Here is a 22,422-nt window from a genome sequence, read left to right on the forward strand (position 1 = left end):
TCTCGAATTTTAATAATAATTTAAAATAAATTAACCAGGATGAACGAGATATTTTCCTCTGGAAAACAGGAGAAACTAAATAAGAATGAAAAATTTGATGCGAAACAAGTATTTAAATATCCAAAGGCTTTTGTCCTCACTTTTTTAGCCAATCAGATCTGAAGAGAAACTTCTAAAAAAACTAAAGAAAAATTCAGGCTTCAATATTTTATGCTCTGGATATTTTACATTTCTGATAATAGCCTTAAAACACTAATCAGACTCAACTGGCCCTTTTTTTGAAGGACAGTTTTGTTTAGAGACTTCATAGTTTAGTTTATTAATTTCTGTTTTATTTATTTATTTTGGATATTTAACGCGTCTTTGAGTTCCAGTGTCAAATGTTCATTAGATTTTAAAGCTCATCGACATTTAAGAATGTGTTCCTGCATTATATTACTTAAAAATGGTCTTAAAACAATATAACAACTTCTGGAACAATTTATCGTCCAGCAAAATTTGAAGTGGTTAAATCCATAGTTTGTTTTTTCTGTAAAGTCGATGCCTATAATTTTACCAAAATGCTACAGATAAACGAAGCTTCTCCCAAATACAGGTTTATCTCTCCAACGCCTCAATGATGGCTGAGATATTAATAAATCTCATATAACAGTTTACTATTATTTTTAATGACTTGTCACGTGAATTAAATTATTCATGTGTTATTTTAATTGTGTTTCTTATAGAATCGAAACACCAGAATAAAAAAAAATTATGTTTTTTCAACATTAGCAGAATTTAAAAGTTTTGTGCACATTTGTAATGGAAACAGCAACTGACTGATGCTGAACAGCAACATTAATATCAAATATCATCCCAGATTTTAAATAAGAAACTGGACAACGGTTTTTAAGGAACCGGAAGAACAATCCAGGAAATCTGACGCCAGACTAAAGCCATGAATCATCCGTCGGGTTGTGATATTCAGCAGAAATCTTAAGTTTTACAGTTTATAGAATAAACTGGATTAACTCTGATTTATTATAATTAAAAGTAATATTTAGGACCAAATTATTCAAAGCTTTTCCCGATATTGTTGCCCGTAGTTTGAAATCACCCAAAATCCTATTTTCTGTTGAATTTCTGGGATTTTTCTGGGTTAACCGATTTCCACTCTGAACAAAGCAACACGGTTCAACTTGTACTTGCTAAATGGTCTGTTGTGTGTCATCGTTGTGCCGGTTCATCAATTTTCACTCCTGAATGATTCATATGTCAAAGCTACGAGGCTTAGCGACCAAACTAACAGCATTCCTCTGAAAACGCGACTGATAGAGTGAAAAATCAGCCAAAGTCCAAAAATAAACCTTCAAAATACTGAGCAAGACCAACTTCAAAGATCACAGGAAAATCTGAAACACTAGAAGGCAAAAGAGATGAATTAAAGAGTTTTTAAAGCAATGTAAACTTCCAACAAGAAGAAAATGTTACAAAAGATGTGAAAACTGTACGTTGAGGTCAGTCTGTGGATTAATTGCCCCGAATCCTTCACCAGGTTGAGCTTCGCTGCTTCTCTTTGGTTTTTCTTCAACTTGGACCGACTGCCCTCTCCTCCTCTTCCTCTTCACCGTTTTCCTCCTCGTTGGCCCACGCCTGGATCTTCCCGTTGCCAAATATCATGTAGATGACGGCGCCGCCAATGTTGATCCCAGCGGCGACCCAGAACACCTTCCTCCAGCCTGCCATGGTGTGCTGCAGAAAGGTCAGAGGTCAGACTACATGGTATGCCACTGCAGACACCTCTGGAGTTAAAATATGATTAATAACACAGTAAAAATGGAGGTTATACAATTATTTTTGCCGTTTTCATGACACAGAAGCTAAACTTCCAAGAAAAGTCTTATTTTTATGCGAGAGCCTCAATAAACCCAACAGAGAAAAAGAAAACATTAGGAATAAAAAGTTTAGAGCAGAACAAACAGAAACCAAACCAGTCGGACAGAAAAGCTGGAGGTTTTTCAGCATCCTGATTTCTTGGAGACTCACATCTTCTGTAAAGTATCCCGTCACGATCGGCGCCACAACACCTGGGATCGTCCCGAACGTGTTGGTGATTCCCAGGAGGAACCCGGCGTACCTGCCAGGAAACGAAACACAATAAATATGTAGATAAAAATCTCAAGTTTTCCTCCTATGTTGGCTGTGACGCTTTCTGCTGCCATCAAATGATCCAGTTTTCTTCTCACACACAAACTGGATCAGGATTAGGGCTGCACCAACTATTAATCTACTAATTTAATGTTTTAGCGATTATTCTGACAATCGATTTGTCCATCAATTATTCTGATGACTTAGTTATTCTACTAATTATTCTGATGATTAATTGATTAGCCTACTGATTATTCTGACCACTTAAGCTGTATGACATCAGGTAACGCATTCAAAGAACCAGGCTAAAACTGCCTATTAAGGAGTTTTGAGTTCAACATATTCACAAAAAAATGTGTTTTTTTTCTCTTAAATACAAAATGTATATATTTTTATACATTTTTGGCTTCGTTTCTGCTCTGACTGCGTCATTTATTTTGCTTTTTACATCTGTATACTCCAGTTAACGATCAATCAATTCCTAAAGTAATTGACGATCATTTTAATAACTGATTAGTCACGATTAATCGTTACTGTTGACTCCATAAAACTGATTCACCTCAGTAAACACCTTGGCTCCAGCCTGTCCCTGTCCTCTGCTAGCTGCGCTCTGCTAGCTGCGCCTGTCCTGATGAAGAGACGGTTCTGCAGATTACTGGACCCTTTAGCTTCTTCTTCTTCCCTGCGGCTAAACCTGCTAGCTTCAGCAGTGGGTAACCATGGCAACACATCTGCTCCTCCTTTAATATCAAGGGCCAAAAGAACCACAAACCAATAGATGCTAAAACATCTGAAAGTTCAGCTGTAAACAAATCAATAACTGATCAATGTCACTTTGACCGGCGGAGGCTCTGCGTTAAAGGAGGAAGTGAGGCAACAAATGTCTGAGGTGGATTTATTTGGGAGCTCCAAGTCTTCATTACACCAACACCCTTTTTTTTGTGTGAAACAAAGAAGCTGACATTTATACCTGAGGCAAGTTCCAACACTTACACCAGGTAAAGGGGTGATCAAAAAGAAAAGACAAACAAACTACTTACACAAAACCAACAATAAATGATCCAACAAATATTTACATGCATGCAAATTATTAAAATTAAACTAACCTAAAGTCAATCAAAAGTAAATATAACTAAATATAAATCCTCAGAGTATTCCCCCTCCTAATGGAAGCTGGTATGCTCCAGGAGCATTCGTCTCCCTCTCTGCTCCACCTTGCTGAGACACACCCAGAAAGGCAAATACTCAATTAACTCAAATTGAACTAATCTAAATCAAAACAAACTGACATTTCCCCCACATTCTCTGAACAGGAAAGATGACCAGTCTCCCTACCAAAAAGAATGTTCACCAAATGTCACAATGTAACTGAAATAAAGAACTGATACAAAACACATTTGAACTGAAAACAACATATTATCAATAATCAACATGGGATGGAACCCCTGGTCTCCATCACAATCAAATACACAATTAGATAAATGTGATATTTTTTAATTAAAGCTCTATTGTTAAAATCATATATACGTAGTCATTTCCTGTATAACTATAAATTATTCATGACAAAACCTGCAGACCAGTCACATTTAACTATAACTGTTAGCCCCGCCCACTGACCACAATGGATTAGACTGAAATGATGGCTCCACATGACATTATGTATTTTATGCATAACTGTATTTTTTAAATTTATTGTAATAAAATGATCATATTGGTTCATTTAGGAATATTTATGTCTATTGAATTGTGGAAAGCAACACCTCCAGCTCAGATGGTAATCCGTTAGCTCATGACTCCATGTTTGAGCTGAAATGGTTGCCATGGCAGCGGGCACTCACCGGGGAGCGATGTCGATCTGGTTGACGTAGACTCCGGCGGAGCTGGACCCTCCTAAGCTGGTGGAGAGGGTGAGGAAGGTGACGGTGAGGATGTGGCTGCATCCGGCGTAGCAGACGGCGATGAGGAAGAGCGCCGGCAGCACCAGGCCTGCAGGGAGACGAGCATCTCCATGGCAACCCAGCAGCTAGACTGTTTAGGCTGAAAAAGTGACCTCACTGACCTGTGAAGGTGAAGATCTTGCGCACGTTGGTGATGCTGAACACCTGCCTCATGATGAGCCAATCAGCAGCCACGCCGGACAGCAGTGAGACCGGAACGCTGCAGAAGTACGGCAGCGCTGACAGGAAGCCGTTCTGACGCCCACAGAGTCAGTCATTTAACACAAAACTCAGAAACAGAACGAAATCTTTACAACTCACTATAAGATGAACGTTTTAAATAAAAATCTAATTATATTAGGTTAATATTAAATGCTACAACACAGTAAATCCAATCTGTAAACCACAGCAAAATGCAACAGGCCAATTTATATAAAAGCTGAACTTTTCACTGATATGTAAAAAGCTTTTAAGACAAACCTAACTTTAATCCAGTAGCACAACATCACTGAAAAACGCAGCGAAATACAGCTTTTAATTTTATTCAGGGGGGGAAATAAAAAAATAGTAGCTACTGGTCTAAACAGACAAACAAAGCAGAACGAGGAGCAAAATGTATCTTCATCACACACAAAAACATCTCCAAACATCACTGCATCAAAATATGAAGTCTTAGAGCCACCAACAGACCTGCGACGATAAACTGTCCAAAAAAATAGTCAGAAAAAGGAGCATGAACGCTTTTAAAACATTTTAAAGATCTTCTTAAATGGAAAATGTCTGGTCCTAATAAACTCAAAGTATTTTTCTTTTATTCACTACGTTTATTAGTTTTATTTTAATATCATTCAGGTTGTGCCACAAACATTCAGAAACTTTTTACACTTTCGCACCCGATCCCTTAAATTTGGCTTTAGACGGCAAGGATTTTAGAAGAAAGTTCTCAATTTTTGTTCCTGAGATCAAACTAAAAACATTTTCTAGACCAAAAAAAATAAAATAGAAAAAACTAGACCACGAATGTCAAAATCTGTATTTCTGTCTCATTTCAGAAAATGAAACTCAAATATTATACAGATTCATCACAAACGGAGTGAAATATTTAAAGAAATATTTCAAGCCAAGATTCTTGAAGGAATTCTGCCTCAATGTCTTGCCAAGGCTGCAGTTAGCCACATTGCTGGTAGATTTCATCCTTCCACTCAACTTTCTGAGATATTGAATTTCGGGTTTTCATTCTCTGTGAGCCAGAATTACCAAAATTAAACGAAATAAACATTTCCTCGTTCTGAAATGAGGGCAAAACAAACTCTTCTTCACGATATTCACATTTTTTGAGTTTCTGTTATTCTCTCAATAGAAACCTGGTTGAACAGGTAAGTTTTAGTTTTTTAATCTGGTGCGACGGAGCAGCAGAAACTCACGGACTGCAGGTCAAAGTGCAGGATGTCATTCATGTAGGTGGGCAGGGAGGTGAGCAGCGTGTAGAAGGACCAGTTGGAGCACATCTGAGTGACGATGATGGTCCACAGCGGGACGGAAAGCCCCATGGACACAAGAGGCAGCGACCAGCCGTGACCTTTGCCCTGAAGGGAAATGATAACAGACAAATTTAACTTGCATCTGGGAAACTGAGAAAAACAACACACAGATGAACAAGCAGAAGTGTTTAGCATTGATGAAAAAATGAGTTTTACATGTAAACAATAAGATCTGAGAAGCAAAAAGCAGAAACAGGAACTGTAATACTCCTCACTTCTCCTTTAAACTGCAGGCCGGAAATTTCTCCAACACTTGGTTTGAAAAGCAGATCAGTAATCTATTAGATTAATCGGATTAAACAATGGCACATTCTGCAGTCTTTATTTAACCTCTTCGACTTATGTTTTAAAATATAAAACTGAAACAATTAATCTGATTAATTGCGATTAATCAATTACTCAAATAATAGTCAACAAATTTAGTAATCGATTAATCATTAACTGGAGTATACAGACTCAAAAGTTATTTGCTGAAAGAACAATACACTCAGAGCAGTAAGTAGGCCAAAACTGTTAAATATACATGTATATTTTGCATTTAAAATGCTTTGTTGCTGCATTTTAGGTAATAAAATGTTTTTTATTTTAAAAAGAACAGAATTATTTGTTTGTCTGGATCTTTGAATGTATTCCTAATATTGTATAAAAAGGTTTAACTGGTTGAATGAAAAATCTCCAGAATGTACCATTTTTATTCGATTAATCATCAAAATATTTGATTAGTCATCAGAATAATAGACAGTATAATTGATTACTGTAATGGTTAGTTGCAAACCTAATAAAATATGAAAAATCTATAAAAAATATCAAATTCATTTTTAAAAAATAAAAAAAAACATTTTATTGCCTAAAATGCAATAACAGAATTTCTTTAGAGAACATTTGATCATTTGTAGCAAAAGATAAATTAGATAAATAAGATTTTTCAACTTTAATGCAAAATGTGTATTTTTTGACAGTTCTGGCTTAATTACTGCTTTGACTACGATTTTCTTTCAGCACCTGACCTTCTTTTGATTCTGCATACTCCAGTTAACAATTAATCGATTACTTAATTACTTGACTATTAGTTGAACAACTAATTAATCATGATTAGTTGTTTGAGTCAAACACATACAGCTGAACAAAACAACCAGGAAGTTGATGCTCACCTGAGCTCCAATAGAGTTTATGATGTAATCTCTCTCCTGTTCGCTGATCCGACGGTGAGTTCGAGGGTCGTCGGACACGAGAATGCACCAGAAAATGAACCAGAGGCACCCGGCGCCTCCTGAGGGACGAGGACGTGAAGCGTTAATAAAAAAGGAGCTGAACGGTGGCGATTTCTGCGTTTCTGCCACGGACCGCAGAGGTAGAACACAGCGGGCCAGCCCAGTTGTTCACAGATGTAACCGGTGAGCGGCAGCGCCAGGCAGGCGCCGAAGCTTCCCCCAGAACCCGACAGGGAGATCAGGAAGGAGCGCTCGAGGGGCGGAGCCCACCGGGTCCACATCGCCATCATGGCTGGGAACGTCACGCCCTGAAAGCAAATGATGAATTACAAATGTGTGGCAGCGGTAATATAAGTTTTTAAATTCAAAACAACAAAACATTTCTCTTTTCCAGCAGCCATACCGCATTCAGTGGTAAAACCAGCTGACCAAACGTGTTTGAGTTCTGCTTGTGTTGCTAGGTAACGGGCTGGGTTTTTCTGGGGTTGCTAGGTAACGGCGCAGTGCCTTCTGATTTATGACGTTACACTTTGAAGGTTTTTGGAAACGGTTCATTTTCCAGACATCAAAAAACTAACTCAAAAGATGTCTGGGTGTCTTTTTGGTCTGTTTTTAGAAGCAGCAGAAACGCAAATGAAGTACAAAGTTCATGATATGTCCCCTTTAAATCGTTGTTAAAGGGCCAGTATTTTGGAAAATCACATTTTTCAGCTTTATTTCATGTAAAAATAAGGTAACAAACCAGATGTTTTGTCTTGATTCTTTCAAGCATATTTGAGAAATCCTATACTCTCCACCATTCAGATGTGCAAAACACCTGGGGGGATCTAGCCCCGCCTTTAAGGACAGTTCCCCCTTGTTAGCAGTTTACTAGCCAACAGCAATTAGCAAACATCTGCTGAGCTCATTAAAGGAGCTACTTCTCAGTGTGACGCTGGTAAAGACGACGTTAGACGAGCCATGTTGCGATAACTTCCTGCAGGCGAAGTTTCAGCAACAGCAGAAGTTTCTAAAGAAACATTTTCAAGGAGTTAAATTATAACGCAAAAATTTTACTCGTATTTGATATTTATAGAGTATAGCAACTGACGGTACCATAGCTACTTGTGCTATAAAATAGCCTTATGTACCACTGCCCCTTTAAGAGTCTAACACAGAACCAGGTGACCTACCTCACCGAAGCCCTCCAGGGCCCGCAGAGCAAACAGCCAGCGTGACCCCAACCCAGCAGCCAGCGGCGTGAGGACGGTGAGGACAGCCGTGCCGAACACACCCATACCCAAGAAGATCTTCCCCCCGTAGTGACCGGCCAGGTAGCCGCCTGGGATCTGAGTGCACAGGTACCCGAAGAAGAAGGCGCCCAGCAGCCAGCCCTGAGTCTCCGAGTCCCAGGGATACTGGGGAGTCTGTGGGGATACAATCAGCCGTCAACAGGGATAGAAACACCAGAGTCCATTCAAACGTCTCTCTAGAGCCGTGCTGACGTGTGAGCAGAGCATTATAAACAAGTCGTAAAAATGAACAATTCTCACTAACTGAGGGAAACTGGGGAAAAGGTAGCAGCTCCATGAGATTGTGACTGACAGCCCTAAGTCCCACCTCCTGGCTCTGATTGGTTGTTTTTAGTTAGCACTGGGAGAAGGCAGAGGAGCTCGACTTTTTTCACAGTTTATCTCTCTGATGCCAAACAAATATGTAAAATATATTCTATAAAAGTTACATACTTAATCTTTAAGCCATTTATTCATTGTTATTTTTAAACACAATCGTTTGGTAAGCTAACTGCACCCGTCGCAGTTTGAGCTCACGTCAAAGCAAATACACTGACGCCTACATGCAATACCTTGCGGTTCACTAGGGGGCGCCCGCGGGAGCCGCAGAACTCACCCCGTCCGGCTGCTGCAGGGCTCTGCTGCTGTTTTCTGGTCCGGACGGCAGCGGACACGCCGGCTCCGCCGTGGTGTTCCTGGCTCCGGACGGGTCCGTGACGTTCACCATGGCGACCATGGCGACGCTGAGGTTGACACGGAGACCGTAGACCACGGAGATCCCCAGGAACATGAGGACGGCGAGGCTGAGACGGGCCGAGCAGCACCGAGGGGAAACTGTCGACGGGAACGGATTTTACAAAAGTCCAAATGACTCCCGTTTGCTTTGTTCACCAGCGTTTTGTTTTGAAATTCTACTTTGGTAAAATTAAACCTTTCATCTCTGCTGCAGAATCTGTGAAAATGTCTTCCTGTATTGTTTCTGCTGTGATGTTTGGACCTAGCAGCTCTGAGCTCGTGGTGTCTTTAGGGACACTGTCCATCGTCCTAGTTCATGTCTTGAGATGTTGCTTCAATGTGATGCTCGTCCATCCCTCCAAAAATTAGGCTCTTTGTCCCCGAGTACATTAGAAAACTAAAACTGATTTTGTGTTGCTTTCAAAGTAATGGCTTCGAAAACTTTCATTTATTTAAATCAATAAATATTAAAAATACTAATTATTATTATTATAACATATTCCTTTTTATTTCTTTTGGAGAAAAAAAGCTGCTGTTTGCTTTAACATTAAAATGAAGATAAAAACCAAACCAGCAAACTCACCGGCGTCCTTCCCCAGGAGAACCTCGGTGTCTCCGCTGTCGTCGGTGTTGATGGAGCGGCCATTGGGCAGCGGCATGGCAGGCGTCTGAGCCGGACTGGTTCGGTCGGTGGGTCGCTGTCACTGAGCCATGCTGAGCTGGAAACGAGTCATTAAAACGTCAACAAAGCAGAGAGGAAGCGAGATGAGCGCATGACGGAGTTTCAGCTGATCGGGATTGTTGTTGAAACTCTGCAGAAATGTTCGGGCAGTTTGATGATTCACAGTACCACTTCCTGTTTCAGTAATCTGAACTCGTTTAACTTCAGCAGATAAATTCTGATAGACAACAAGTGGCATCCAGTGAAGCTCAGCTGACAGTTTAACAGCAGACTGCTGCTTTCAAAACCTGCATTTTCATCAGAAAATATAAAGATCTGCAGACATTTTCTCGGTCATGAAGACAGATGCATTAACCACTGATATGTAAAAAGCTTTTAAGACAAACCTAACTTTAATCCAGTAGCACAACATCACTGAAAAACGCAGCAAAATACAGCTTTTCATTTTATTCAGGGGGGAAATAAAAAAAATAGTAGCTACTGGTCTAAACTGAGACAAAGCAGAACGAGGAGCAAAATGTATCTTCATCACACACAAAAACATCTCCAAACATCACTGCATCAAAATATGAAGTCTTAGAGCCACCAACAGACCTGTGACAATAACAAACTGTCAAAAAAAAGAAGTTATTTTGAGACCATTTTAAATAATATATTAACGGCATAATAAAGCAAGTTTGCCTTTTCAAAGGTTAATAAACTTTCATATTATAAGGAACACTTTACATTAGGGGTGTCAAACGCCAGTCCTCCGCTGTCCTGCAGTTTTTAGATGTACCACAGGTTCAAAACACTGGAATGAAATGGTTTAATTACCTCCTCCCTGTGTAGTTCAGTTCTCCAGCGCCCTGCTAATCACCTAATTATCCTATTCAGGTGGTGCAGCAGAGGCACATCTAAAAGTTTCAGGGCAGCAGCCCTCCAAGACTGGAGTTTGACACGAACGTATTTTTAATAAAATAAACAACAAAAACAGTAAATAAAACAGAAATAAACGACACACATAACTGAAAATATAAATAAAATGGATTATGAAGTCTCTGTAAACAAAACTGCCCTTTAAGATATATTAATGATCAGCTGATCTTGATTTATTATACGTCTAATTGCTTATTGGGATAGGCTTAGCCACCACGTCTCCATACCAACCATCAGCTGTCATCTAAGACACTTACTACTGGTACTCTTCTGTCACAAACATGTGAAGTTTGCTCAATTCTCCAGGGATTTCACCTGAATCAGACTAAACTTTCCAACAACAAAAACTCCAGGTGAGTCAATGATAAGCACAGTGGAGGTTGGGTGATGCTGTGGGCCTGTTTCACTTTTAAAGTCTCATTATATGCAACTGCAACATCAACAAAAACAATCAGCTTTCTGCACATTTTTCAGCATTTATGCAAAATCTACTGCAAATTAAACAAATATTCTGGGTCAGAACCGCCTTGACAACAGCCTGGCATTTAGTTTAGCTTTGCTGCTACAAAACGCCGCGACTTTGAGGAATTTCCTAATTAAACTTTGCTGTAAATAGGAACTATTGAAATGTCTTGGAGCGAAACAGGAAGTAGATAGTTATGGTAAAGAAAGAAAGTACATCCTCTTTTTTTTTGCTGTTTTATGCATCAGGGGAAAGTGATCAGGTGTTTATGAGTTTGTAAAATGATTCAAATTAAACCTCAAGCGTAAAACAGGTTCCTCATTGTTATTTATTTAGGAAATAAGAAGCAGAAAGGATTTACAGAAGAAGCAGAGAAGTTGTTAAGAAATCCTCACAAAGAGCTTCAGAAAGACCCAGAATTACCTGCGAGAATTTTTATTTATGAAAAGCAACATGTGCTTAACTCAACTATGGACTCTACGAATGCTCACTGTGCAAGTCTCCACTGCTGAAGGAAATGAAAGTTGGTTTGCTGGAAAACATTTGGACTAACAACAAAATTGTGGAAGAACATAAAAGATTCTTCAGGATGAGCTACTGGCAAACCTCATAATTTACTGAAAAAACATTTTCAAAAATACACACAAAAAACTTGAAAAACTGCTGACCAAGACAGCTTTGAAAGATTAGAAAAAGGACCAACTTCATGGAATCACAGACATCAAACTGCAGCAATTTATATTTAAATAAATTTATCTAAAGAAACTGTTTGTGTAGTTTACTTAATTCACTATCAGATGTTTAAGATTATCTCTGCTTCTGTAAGCGGAGATAAAACATATATTTATCATTATTCATGTGACTAAAGCAAGTCCCGGCAAGTATGAGAGCAAGGCATCACGAGGATTTCTGCCAGGAACAATCAATGAGTTTCTGAACCGCCTAGTTCTGTCTGAGATTCAGATGAACTTCATGCCAAAAGGTCAAATTAGCAGAACCCAAAGGTTCACTTCAGACCTGTCTGTAAAAATCAACCAACTCACTTCAGGTCACCTAAAAAACAATAATTAATTGTCAGTTTTTAGCTTTATTATTCTATTTTGCTGCAAATCATCATTTCATCATGAAAAAAATCTAACTTACCTAAAATAACCTTATTACTTCTGGTGACATCATAAGAACAACTTTGGCAGCAACAAAATACAAAACCCGAATGCTTCAGAGAAACCTGGTTAAAATATTAAAGTTCATTTCTTTAATATTTACTATTTCATGCCAACCGAATAACAGGATTAGTGTAAGTTTTGTCATGTCGTCAACCTAAACATCCACTAACTAGATTTTTTTTTAAAAAACTTTGTATTTTGTAAAATCACAGCATAAAAAACTTAAACTATACTGTATCACCCAACTGTGAGTTTTATCCTCAGTGTTTATGTGTTAGTGAAATGCAAAACTAATGTTAACACGTTAACTTTAAGCTTCTTTTCCTTAAATTAATATACATATTAAAGTAATCAACTGACAGAAAACTAAAGTAAAAATTAGACATGAAGGGCGCCAGTTATCATCGCTGTCAGAGACACTAAAAACCGAAACCTGATCTGAAAATAGAATAGGTAACCGCAGTATACAACTTCATTGTAACTGAGAGGTATCAGGTAAGTAACTACCTGTAACTGTATTTCCAAAATTAAATCTTACCTTCTTAATTTTAATCAAGCGAATAAACATAAAGTTTCTCCCGGCAAGACAAAAACTGAACGAAGCTGCTTGTTTTTCAACAAAGTCAAATGAGGAACAACGATTCGGGGGAAAACAGATCTACAAACCATCGAGAAGCGCTACGCCTTGTTTGAGACCCGGAAGTGAGTGCGGTAGGAATTATTTATCAATCTGTACTAAGGATTATGACGTTGACGCTTGTGATTGGCTCCTTGTGCTCATCTGTGGAACAGCTAGCGGTGGCTCTACAGATGTAAATAAACACTTTAAATAAATTAAATTACGAAAGCGGTGTTTTCGTAGTTTTAATAATGCAGTATTTTGTCATATATTTTGAAAATAAAAAAAATAAAAAAAACCGTCTTCAAATGATTCTTAAACTCTCTTTACAATCGTCACAATTTAAAGTTTTTGCTGCGTTTTAGTTGACTTTTTAAAGTGTATTTCAACACTTGAAAGCATATAGCAAGCGAAATATAACAAGAAAATATTCGGCTTACATGATTTTTTAATGCCCCAATATTTTTGAAAATATTCTAATATTATTGTTTTTTAAATACAGCAATCTAAAACACAATTATTATAAATATACTGAATATAATTTTTATTCTGTTTTTAATAGTATATGGTGTTCTGTAGCTAGACCTAGAAAGCGTTATAGTATAAATGTAATTACCCTTTACTGTCTTTTATGAATAAATTACTTAAAAATGCTTCCGTAATTTCAGTAACTCTGAAAGCTTTTAGCCACTTTTCTCTTCCAGTTTTAATTTTATTTATACTTTATATTTATTTATTTTCGAAAAATGTTTTTTTTTCTGGTGTTGCTATGGCAACAGACCACTTGTTTGTAGGCGGAAGGGTAAGCACCACAGGCTAACGGTTGAGGCTCAGTTTGGAACTGTCTCATATTTGCCACCTTAAACCAAACAGTTTTAGCAGCATTCATGGCTAGCTTCAGGGTGAGTAAATCCCGGGAGCCTTACTCTGTTTTATCGCTAATACGTATATGTATATATTTTTTTACATTGTTACGTTTGCTTTATGTTTTCATTTTTATGCTAATGTAGCATTAGCTAACTGGTTAGCATCGTGTGTAGCTTGGTCGTGAACGCACCACGAGACCTCCCTGCTTTATATTCAGCTTTTATGTAAACTTAAAGCCTCTGGAGCCACTGTAATCGGGGTCTCCGTGTATTTTAACGTTGAATTACAACAGCTTTTTGCTTCTTTGTTTTAGGCCCCAGAAACGAAGCGAGAACAGTTTCGAAGATACCTGGAGAAATCAGGAGTTCTGGACTCGTTAACCAGCGGTGAGTGGACAGGAAGTTCAGTCACTTGTTAGTTTAACTGCTTCAGTCATGCGCGAAAGTTGCTGCAAGAACACAGATGTTGTGATTTGTAACTTTAAAAATAATAGCATTTTGTTTTAACATTTTTCTTTCACAGCCTTACCTGTGTTGATATGAATCCGTTTGGGCATAAATGATTGAAAATAAATCTTTGTTCTTAATTCAGTATTTAAAACAAATCTTTGCTATGAATTCATTTACACAGTTACCAAAATATAATGTGAACCTTTAACAAAATAAAACAAAGCTTTACAGTTTATTAAACACCACATTTGTGTAATTGCACAAACTTTCAGCTGTATTTAAATGTTATTACATGAAGGTTTCTGTACTGTGTTGATTTATCAGTTTCTATCTTGCAGTGCTTGTGGCTCTTTATGAAGAACCTGACAAACCAGACAATGCACTTGAGTATCCTTTTTTAAATTAAATAACATATTGTTTAAATGCTGTATTTATATTCTAATATCTCGAATGAGACTTCGTCGTGCTCCTGCCTGAACCATGACGTTTATTTCTAATCAAACTTTAAGGAAAATTTGATTTCCTGACCAGAAAGTTTGGGGTTGTTGTTCACTGTAAATCTTCTCAAAATTTTGACTGTATTTAGTTACAGATTTGTTTGATTGGATCTTAGATTCTGTAATTTAAAGACATTTTTTTTCTGTTCTCACACAAATTGTGTTTAATTTGGGACACAATGTACCAGACATCTACCCAGCAATTCTAATCTCTCTATAACCCAATAGGGGGCGCTGTCACTCTGATGTTGAGGTTGTTTTAACTGTACTGAGGAATATTTTAGCTTAATTTCCTGTAAATTTCCTGATTTAAAATAATATTTAAAGGTCTGCCCTCTTATTTGCCTTTTGAAAAGTAATTTATCTAAATAAATTCAGCAGAGCTGTAAGACAGGAGAGGCAGTGTGTTTCCTGTATATCAAGTTTAACTGGATTATTCTGCTATTGTCTCTTTGGGAGGGTTTATTATCACAGCATGCAGTGAAGAGCAAAAGATTGAAATAACATTCTTCTTTTAAGATAAAAAAATAAACCAACTTAAAAACATAAAAGTTAAATCAAAGTGTTTGGAGTTCTGTGAAGTACTTATTCAGTGGCTTGACTGCAATAGACAGAAGTTTAATCAAAGTCAGTTTGTATAAAAAGACAAATGTCTGAAAATATCTGGAATTAATTTCAACCAAATACATAAAAATACCCAACAAATAAAGTTATTTTACATTAAATCACTTCTGACCATTCATAAAAATAGGGCTGTAAATCAGTTTTACTGATTGATTTAAATTTCTGCTGATGAAGATTTAATTTCTGGAAAATCATACACTCCTTGGGTTTATGTAGTTCAGAGTAACGTCAGCTCGCCCAGGGCGGCCATCTTGTTTTGCAGCTTGTATTTAGTTAAATTCAGGTCAGCTCCCAGAGTGGGAGGATTGAAATAAAGTTTTTGAATATATATTCTTTCAGTTGTAATTTAATTCTAGGAAAAGTAAACTGATTATAAATTGGAAATTGGATTTAATATGAAAGAAATTTGAGATTTTTTTTTCAAGGAATATCAGCCAGCCTCGTCTGATTCTAGTTGCATTTAATTGATAGTTGAAAGACTAAACCTGTCACAGAAAGAAATTTTGCTGGACAATAAATTGTGCCAGAAATTATTGCAATAAGCAAAAATGTTGTTGCTTTGAGACCATTTTCTAGTAGTATAATGGTAATGGCATAATTCTCAAAGATCAATAAACTTTAAATGAACATTTAACTCTGGAACTTCAAAGCATTTTAAATATCTAAAATAAACAAAACAACAGAAACAACAAATAAAATAAATTATGAAATTTAAAAAAAAAATGGTAAGTTGAGACCAGACTAAATACTTTGGTCATCCAGTTTTTGGTAGAAAAAGAAAAACAACAAAATAATGCAAATAAAATTATTGAGCTCATTTTCACTTATCATGCGGTGGATTGATTTATTGCTTATTGCAACATGATAATAGGAAAAACAAAATCTTCTTGTGACTCTTGAACTCTTCGTTTTTAACTTGGCATATATTTCTAGAGACTTTATCTAATGTCAGACAAGTTCAGACAAATTGAATCTTTTACACTCTCAGGTCAGAAAGCTGCCAACTTTATGACCTCAAATGTCTGTTTGCTCAAGTTTGGTTTTCATTTACACAGTAGCACACAGATAATAAAACATCTTTACCATCTCTGATAATTTGCTGTTAAAACCATTCCCTACCACTGCACTGCATATAAAACCTTATTTATGCAGAACTGTTTCAACTTTTTGCACTACAGGTACAATAAAAGGCATTTCTGATCTATTCTGCAGTTTGAAATGAGTTCAGATGTTTTTTTAGAGTCGTAATCTCCTAAACCTCCTCAGCCTGCTGTGAATCGTAACTGGACCTTAACCAGCGTCTCAGCTACATAAAGGTCCACCTGGGGGGGGTGGTGTGTGGAGAGCCGACGGACACTGAGGTTCTGCAGGCAGAGCTGGCCGATCTACAGCAGAAGTTCAATCTGCTGATGGAGGAGAACAAAGAGCTGAGGAACAAGGTGAGGCGCTCGGCTGTCGATGTTTCTGTTTGAGTGTCCAGAGCTGAAAACGTCATAACCTCCCGTTTCTACTCGTCCTGCAGTTGCTGCAGTATGAGCCGTCGCCTGAAGAGGGAGCTCCACAGCAGCCGGAGGGCGTGGTATAAAAAGAACATTAAAGTTGTCATTTTCTTTGTATAGAATGTATTTGATTATTCGTTATTACAGTGAAGACAGACTGTTGATTTTTGTTAAATAAGAACCAGCTGCTACTCCCGAATAAAACTATTTTCTGCCCTGTTTGCATCGTCTCAACTTCTTACATAAAACTAGATTATTTTAGATAACAGCTGTTTCTCTGAGCATTAAGTAGAAAAATAATATTTATTAAAAAAAATCTGACAAGATCTTAGTGTTGGAACCACTAGAATAAATGACACCCTGGGAAACTTAGCGTGACAGGAAAACTGTTTATCCCATGTCATCAGTGGCTATGCTAACTAGCCTTAGCCTTCACAGCATGCTTTGCTAACTGCAGTGTAACAGAGAGCAAAGGGGGGAGAAGGAGAGAGGTATGAGCAATATCAAACATAGGGTGACTGACGGCGCTAAGACCCTGTAACAAGACAGGGTCGGCTTCACATCGACTGTAAGAAAACAACAGAAAACCTGTCCAGAGAAAAACAGACATCTTTTCTGTTTTTTATTTCTGAGTGTTTGAACCAAGTTTGGATAAATTCAAACCAGACCACTGAACTGAAAGTGTCTGTTTGAATGACTGTGATGGTGCCTGAAACATCACAGATCAATGAGTTGGTTTTCCATTCCCCTGCGGTCCGTCAGTCTGTGTTCAGCTGAAGTCGATCTGTTGGCCTGAAACTGACCTGGAAATGGTACACAAAAGAAAGTTCTATGGTTGTGGTCTGAACTTTTCTCTGCCATCAAAACGGTAAACTGTCAGTGATGTGCAGCGATCGATTTTAAAGTGGTTGAGGACTAGTTGTGTTTGTTGAAACCTTCAGTCAATACTTTCCTTTAATCTTGAAAAACTTCTTAGTTTGTCGTCCACTGTGGCTTCCTGAAGGTCTTCCAGGGATCTCCTTTGGGTTTTGGATCCCTTAGTTTCAATCCCGTTCTGGTACCCAGACATTTTTAGGCTCAGGGTGTTTTCACATATGTAATTTGTTTACTTTGGTCTAAATCAGTTGAGTTTGTTAACTTAAAGTCTTGTTTGCTGTGTTCACATCGACACAAATTAACCAAACCAAGGTAGGAAACAAACAAGAGGACTAAACACCCCAAGTAATCTGGTAAAGACCTGACTGAGGAACGCATCATCCTTCAGTTGATCATTGACAGTATGCCATTGCTTTCATCAAGAGCTATTGGGAATTACCTAGTTGGGACTATAATCTTGTCTTCTATCTTTTAAACCCTGATATTTGAGTAATTTATTTAGACTAAGCTGACAAATTGGAGCAACATCCTCAAAAAACAAGTCTAAGCCCAAACAACCCTTGTGTTTAAGAGTCTTATTTATAGGTCAGAATTGCAGGCTTTAAAAATATTCCTCTGATGGTGGTCAGAAATCAAACCAACCTCCACAGAAAAACTCTAGAAGACCTTCAGAAATCCTGAAGAACTGTTGATCAAGACTGCTGTTGCATTCAGAAATCTAGGTAACTCCATATCCCAGTTGAGGGGGTGGATTATTCAGAGAAGTAACCTCAACAAACAAAAAGACATTCCTCTGAAACTGACAGAACAAGCAGCCAAAGTCCAAACACAATCCTGGAGAACAATTAAACAAGACCACTTTAAAGATTTTAGGGACTTCTGGAAGAAAAATATAAAGAAAGGACTGGATCAGGACTTTTAGCACATTTAAATTAAGTCCAATTTAAATTTGCAAGTCAGTCGGGGCTCGTCTGCTGCTCCCGCTGCTCGCCGCCGACACTCTTCGGTTCGGTGAAGAAGTGACAGGACTGTTACTCTCCCGGCTGTGTCGAGACACTGAGCTCAGTTCCCCCACAGAGTCTGGGCTCTGGGACCTGCTCGGCCTCTTCGAGTCCGACTTGGAGACAATCCTGGCTCTGGGGCCGGCGCAGCTGCTGCGGAGCTTCATGCTGCTGTTTCCATGGTAGGAGTCTCCGCTGTCCGAACAGTTCCCCTCCACCACCGTTGAGCAGTTCCACGGTGGACTGAGCCGCCGTGTCTTCCTTGCTATGCCTGACAACGTGGTGGAGGAGGAGGTGTCTGCCACAGGCAGAGTGGGGTACTCTGAGCTCCCACACTCCAGGTCGTCATGGTGGGGTGAGGAGAGATCCTCCGGTTCGTCGTGTTTGTCCATAGGAGGCGAGCGTGTCTCACTGCTGGTGTTGTTGGAGTTGCTGTTCTGCTCCGTGGGGCTTGGCATTCCCTCCTTGACATCCTTGTGGCCCTCTGGCTTTGCACCAGGATCCCCTTGAATTGGGACGAAGGCAGATGAAGCACTGAGGAGGGGGTAGTTGGGTCCATTGCCCTGCTTCTCCAGCAGTAATGTATATCCACTGGGAGCAGTGGGAATCGTACTCTTGCGACCCACTGAAGTTCCAACGCACACCTGATGCACAACAGAGTTCTTTTTGGACTTGCTAACATAGTAGTCATCCAGGTCGTCCTTGAGGTGAGGATAGTAGTTCAAGATGCCCTTCTTGATTTTCTTAAAGCCCAGATGCATGATCTCCAGTAGGCTGAGGAACAGTGAGATGCAAGCAATGGCTTGCATGAACATCATGAAGACGGTTTTCTCCGTGGGTCTGGAGACGAAGCAGTCCACCACATTGGGGCACGGCTCCCTCTCACACTTATACAGCGTGTTCAGGCGGTGTCCGTAGAGGATGTACTGACCTGTCATGAAGCTGACCTCCACCACTGAGCGAGTGACAATGTGAGCTACGTAGGTGCACAGCAGCGAACCCCTCAGGGGGGCTTTGTTCAGCTTCCCCTGCTCCAGCTGCCTCATCTCCTTCTCAATCCTCCTCTTCACCTCCACCATCTCTGCATCCACAGCCTCCAGCTCCCGGCGCAGAGCCACCTTCTTGCAGTGTCGCTCCTTCTCCAGAGCACGCAGCTGGTAAATGGCATGGCCCATGTACACCAGGGAGGGCGAGGACACGAAGATCACCTGGAGCACCCAGTACCGGATCAGGGAGATGGGGAAGGCCTGGTCGTAGCAGACGTTACGGCAGCCAGGCTGCTCCGTGTTGCAGATGAAGTCAGACTGTTCGTCGTTCCACACATCCTCAGCAGCCACACCCAGCACCAGCATCCGGAAGATGAATAGGATAGTAAGCCAGATCTTGCCTACCATGGTGGAGTGGATATGGACCTCCTCCAAGATCCCACCGAGGAAGTTCCAGTCTCCCATTTTTTTACATTAGCAGGGCTGGAATTGGAAGAGAAACACGCATTTAGAACTGTTAACACATAAAACTTGAAAAGATGCACACTATGAGTGTACATCAATTGCTCATATGGACAAGTTTAAAATATCACAATGTGGACAAGTCAATATGAACTCCACTAAGGGGCACAAATTGATTGATGCCTTTTATGGACTCAGAGATGAACAGTTGTGCATTGCTCAGCTTCTGCCACTTAAAACTCACATCCGTAATGTGTGCACTCTGAGTTGAGCGGACTCTGCTGTCCACGTAGAGTTGGGAATTCATAGCCTAGCATACCAATTGCCCACATTTCTTATGACACATAACTTAATTTCCCACAATCCAATTGGATAGTACCAAGTAGCAGACATGGCGGATGTCTGCCTCAACTACGCATGGACCTCTGTGGAGTGAAGTACGGTTTGAAGTAAGGCTCTGTGAAGCTATCAGTCAGTTCCTTTACCTGTAGTCGAAATATGTTGCATCACTGTGAGCTCATTGGTGGCAGGTCAATAAATACTCAAAGATTAGACTTCTATTGATGGACCAAGAGAGGATTGAAGGGTTGTAACTAATGGATACAGCTAGCATGCTTAGCCATCATAGGAAAAAGGACGTTTGGTTGGATAACACGGCACCAAACGTGACATTGCTCTCTTGTGAAAATGAAGATGATTACTGTCAACTAACAGCATTATATTTACTGATACAAACATTTTTACATGGCTAAAGTTAGTTGAAACAATTTCTGCATGGATTGACATTTTTAATGTATTATATTACTGTCAAAAATGAACAGAAATAATTTGAGTTGTTTAGTCTGTCAAGAGAAAAATGCTTCACAGTCACAATGTCACCATCATTTATCAATGTCACAGATTCTAACTAAACATTTAGCTTCAAACTAAGCATTTAGTTTCTCTGTTAAATGTGTAATTTGAAACTACTTAGCTTAAAACTAATCAGTGTGCTAAATAATTAGCTCTGTTATACATATCAAGTAGCAAGGGCCTTCTCAAACCTTCAGCTCATAGCTAAATATTGAGCTAATATTCAAATTCACTTGCTAATAATTGGAAATTGACTATCAAAATAAAAGCTGTAGTAAACAACGATGACGAGTTTGAAATTAGCAATGCCACACCCACCTTTTATTTTGGTAGTTGTACATTTAGGTCAGAGCTAATACTTAGTTTAGAGCTAAATATTTTGCATGTTAGACATTTAGCTTGAAACTGGCATTTATTAATGAATAAATAACATTGTGAAAACATGAAGGTATTTTATTTCTTATGACAGAGTAAATAGTCGAAATTATTGCTTTCAAGTAGCAAGGGATACTTTTTTTGTTTCTAAAGTTGAACATTTTTGAGATTAATCTAAAAATGTCAGACTTTTGCTTTTATAAAGAGTGACTTTACAAATGCCGTTCGCTTCCGCCAGTTGGAGAACGTACTTCCGTTTTCAACAAGGTATTTTCGATACGATAGTGTTTGAGTGCATGTAAATACTGATAACTTCCCAAAATATTCCTTCTAAAAAGTGATGATAATAATAAGAAATCCTGGGAAATCACAATATGTTCCCAGGACACAGGGGATATTTAAAAATGATCTCACATTACAGTATAACTTAAAGAAATATTAAAACAACTCATGAACTTAATAATTTGAATGCATTCATGAACAACGCATTGATACAACGATAATTGAAACGGATTCCTGTCAGCTCTGGTTATCTGAACTTTTATTAATGGAAAGACCAAAACAATCAATGCTGTGGCGTTGCTCTGATTTTATTAGTATTGTGACAAAAACACTAGAGTTTAAACAAATGTAGAACATCAAGTCAAAGATATGCGAAGATCTAATAATATACGGAGTGACGTAAATAATTTAATATAAAAGCAGATAGAAAATATATCCAGAAAAGCGTCTCTATATCTTAAACAGTTCTAGCACTCACTGCTAAATTTTCAAATATTAAAAAATGCATTCAAATCTTTTTAAAAGTGTCAACTCTCAACTGAAACTCACCTCTCATCCTCGATATGAAATATAATAATCCCTCTGCTGATGTGTGCAGAGAAGCATGGGTCGCTGCTGGTTCAGAACCGGACTAAAACGGATCGATCCCTGCCGGCTCTGGTTGTTCAGGACCCAAACGATCGATACCGCGGCCCGGTTCTGCTGCCATTTCCCTCGCAGCTGTATGAACCGACCGCCTGCCGGTCACCAGAGGTGAAAATGTGCAGCCAGCTCCGCCATTTGCTGGTTGAACCCATAAGACCCCGAACCGGGTTGATTCGTCTGAGGTGAGGCGAATGGGTGGAAAACCAGGACCTGACAGAACCTCCGACCTGGATTATAATCCAGACTCTGACATGGATTAAATTGGGCCTATTATGCAAAATTCACATTTGTTCTTTTTAATTTGGGTCTCTTAAAAACAAACAAAACACACACACAT

At 38.9% G+C, this 22,422-nt stretch overlaps 3 protein-coding genes across 5 annotated transcripts; 1 reads left to right on the forward strand and 2 right to left on the reverse strand.

Annotated features, from left to right (window-relative positions):
• Positions 1 to 1,416: 1,416 nt before the first annotated feature.
• On the reverse strand, positions 1,417 to 12,739 carry LOC106951932 (sialin). 3 transcript variants are annotated; one of them, XM_015039720.1, is made up of 11 exons: positions 12,590 to 12,739; positions 9,406 to 9,541; positions 8,704 to 8,921; positions 7,989 to 8,222; positions 6,950 to 7,124; positions 6,757 to 6,875; positions 5,489 to 5,650; positions 4,187 to 4,319; positions 3,966 to 4,113; positions 2,026 to 2,116; positions 1,417 to 1,731 (listed from the first exon to the last, which is right to left on the reverse strand). In XM_015039720.1, exons 2-11 carry the CDS (start codon positions 9,479 to 9,481, stop codon positions 1,567 to 1,569), a joined length of 1,521 nt encoding a protein of 506 aa, XP_014895206.1. In that variant the 5' UTR covers positions 9,482 to 9,541; positions 12,590 to 12,739; the 3' UTR covers positions 1,417 to 1,566. The 3 variants fall into 3 exon arrangements, with proteins under 3 accessions (XP_014895206.1, XP_014895207.1, XP_014895208.1); XM_015039721.1 differs by lacking the exon at positions 12,590 to 12,739 and adding an exon at positions 10,231 to 10,295; XM_015039722.1 differs by lacking the exons at positions 1,417 to 1,731; positions 2,026 to 2,116 and adding an exon at positions 2,779 to 2,867.
• A 710-nt stretch (positions 12,740 to 13,449) lies between these two features.
• mycbp (MYC binding protein) lies at positions 13,450 to 16,822 on the forward strand. The gene is made up of 5 exons (XM_015039724.1): positions 13,450 to 13,572; positions 13,851 to 13,923; positions 14,325 to 14,373; positions 16,414 to 16,546; positions 16,630 to 16,822. The coding sequence occupies exons 1-5, from the start codon at positions 13,558 to 13,560 to the stop codon at positions 16,690 to 16,692; spliced, it is 333 nt and encodes a 110-aa protein (XP_014895210.1). The 5' UTR covers positions 13,450 to 13,557; the 3' UTR covers positions 16,693 to 16,822.
• Positions 16,823 to 16,841: 19 nt separating this feature from the next.
• On the reverse strand, positions 16,842 to 20,653 carry gja9b (gap junction protein alpha 9b). Its single transcript, XM_015039723.1, has one exon. The coding sequence runs from the start codon at positions 19,932 to 19,934 to the stop codon at positions 18,426 to 18,428; it is 1,509 nt and encodes a 502-aa protein (XP_014895209.1). The 5' UTR covers positions 19,935 to 20,653; the 3' UTR covers positions 16,842 to 18,425.
• Positions 20,654 to 22,422: the final 1,769 nt, after the last annotated feature.

Source organism: Poecilia latipinna, unplaced genomic scaffold (assembly GCF_001443285.1).
Source record: "Poecilia latipinna isolate Pla-1442-1.1 unplaced genomic scaffold, P_latipinna-1.0 Scaffold480, whole genome shotgun sequence".
In the NCBI taxonomy this organism is placed as follows: Eukaryota; Metazoa; Chordata; class Actinopteri; order Cyprinodontiformes; family Poeciliidae; genus Poecilia; species Poecilia latipinna.

What these genes read in the sequence shown, in the direction of transcription:
- gja9b (XM_015039723.1), bottom strand. Translation starts at nt 19,934, where the DNA reads ATGGGAGACTGGAACTTCCTCGGTGGGATCTTGGAGGAGGTCCATATC.
- LOC106951932 (XM_015039720.1), bottom strand. Translation starts at nt 9,481, where the DNA reads ATGCCGCTGCCCAATGGCCGCTCCATCAACACCGACGACAGCGGAGAC. An exon ending in TCTCCTGGGGAAGGACGCCG is followed by an intron (nt 8,922 to 9,405) that starts GTGAGTTTGCTG and finishes TCCCGTCGACAG; the next exon opens with TTTCCCCTCGGTGCTGCTCG. An exon ending in TAAACTCTATTGGAGCTCAG is followed by an intron (nt 5,651 to 6,756) that starts GTGAGCATCAAC and finishes ATTTCCCTTCAG; the next exon opens with GGCAAAGGTCACGGCTGGTC.
- mycbp (XM_015039724.1), top strand. An exon ending in AAACCAGACAATGCACTTGA is followed by an intron (nt 14,374 to 16,413) that starts GTATCCTTTTTT and finishes CCAGCGTCTCAG; the next exon opens with CTACATAAAGGTCCACCTGG. An exon ending in ACAAAGAGCTGAGGAACAAG is followed by an intron (nt 16,547 to 16,629) that starts GTGAGGCGCTCG and finishes CTCGTCCTGCAG; the next exon opens with TTGCTGCAGTATGAGCCGTC.